Raw genomic sequence first — 705 nt, 5'->3', positions numbered from 1 at the left:
CAGTCAAATGCCTTAGGCACTACACCACCAGGGCTCCTTAGATCTAGGTCAGCAGCCTGTATTTCTTTCTTGTTCATCTGCACACATTTTGACATCTTTATATAAAAACACTAAAGTGAAGAGGTCACTAATTTAAAAAATAAAAAGCATAGCAAGAATAGAACACTTACCAGTTTCTTCATCTGCACCATTGTGAGCAGCTTCCCAAACAACTGGTTTTGTCCCACATTCATCTGTAGATGGAGAATCTGAATAGTCTGCAGGATTAAATGTCCTGGAGGTTGAAATAAAGAAAGAAAAAAATGCAAATGAAGCAAGTACCAAAGCCACAAAATCGACTGAACATGATCTTTCCTCTAGTTCCTTCCAATGTCTACTGCAAAAGACTTCACTTTTGGTCTCCTGTTTAATTTTAACTAATTCATCTGACCACAAGGATAAAAAAGCAGAGGTTACCTATATGCCTTCCACACACTCTTGTATGGTGGTTCTATTTCCTTAAAACAGTATCCTCTGCATCTGAATGAAGATGTTAAGATTTGAAATCACTGTAAGCAGAATAAGCATTCTAATGGAAACCAAGATGAGGATGAAGAAGGAAACAAGTTTCTTTCTTCCAAAGTCAAAATACAATTTTGGCTTTGAACCTTTTATCACAGAATTATATGCTCCTATTTCAAGGAACTCTGGTAGCATAGTGCCTAA

General features: G+C 36.7%; 1 protein-coding gene across 1 annotated transcript in view; it reads right to left on the bottom strand.

Annotated features, from left to right (window-relative positions):
• Positions 1-705, bottom strand: part of UBAP2 (ubiquitin associated protein 2) — a 155,555-nt gene that overhangs the window by 69,289 nt on the left and 85,561 nt on the right. Inside the window, exon 7 of the mRNA XM_007950673.2 lies at positions 171-274. Within this exon, the coding sequence (XP_007948864.1) occupies positions 171-274 (104 nt within the window). The remainder of the gene's footprint in view (positions 1-170; positions 275-705) is intronic.

Source organism: Orycteropus afer, unplaced genomic scaffold (assembly GCF_000298275.1).
Source record: "Orycteropus afer afer isolate SDZICR_OR568_19922 unplaced genomic scaffold, OryAfe1.0 scaffold00285, whole genome shotgun sequence".
In the NCBI taxonomy this organism is placed as follows: domain Eukaryota; kingdom Metazoa; phylum Chordata; class Mammalia; order Tubulidentata; family Orycteropodidae; genus Orycteropus; species Orycteropus afer.
Note: the sequence above shows the minus strand (reverse complement) of the source record. Positions and strands in the feature narration are given on the sequence as shown.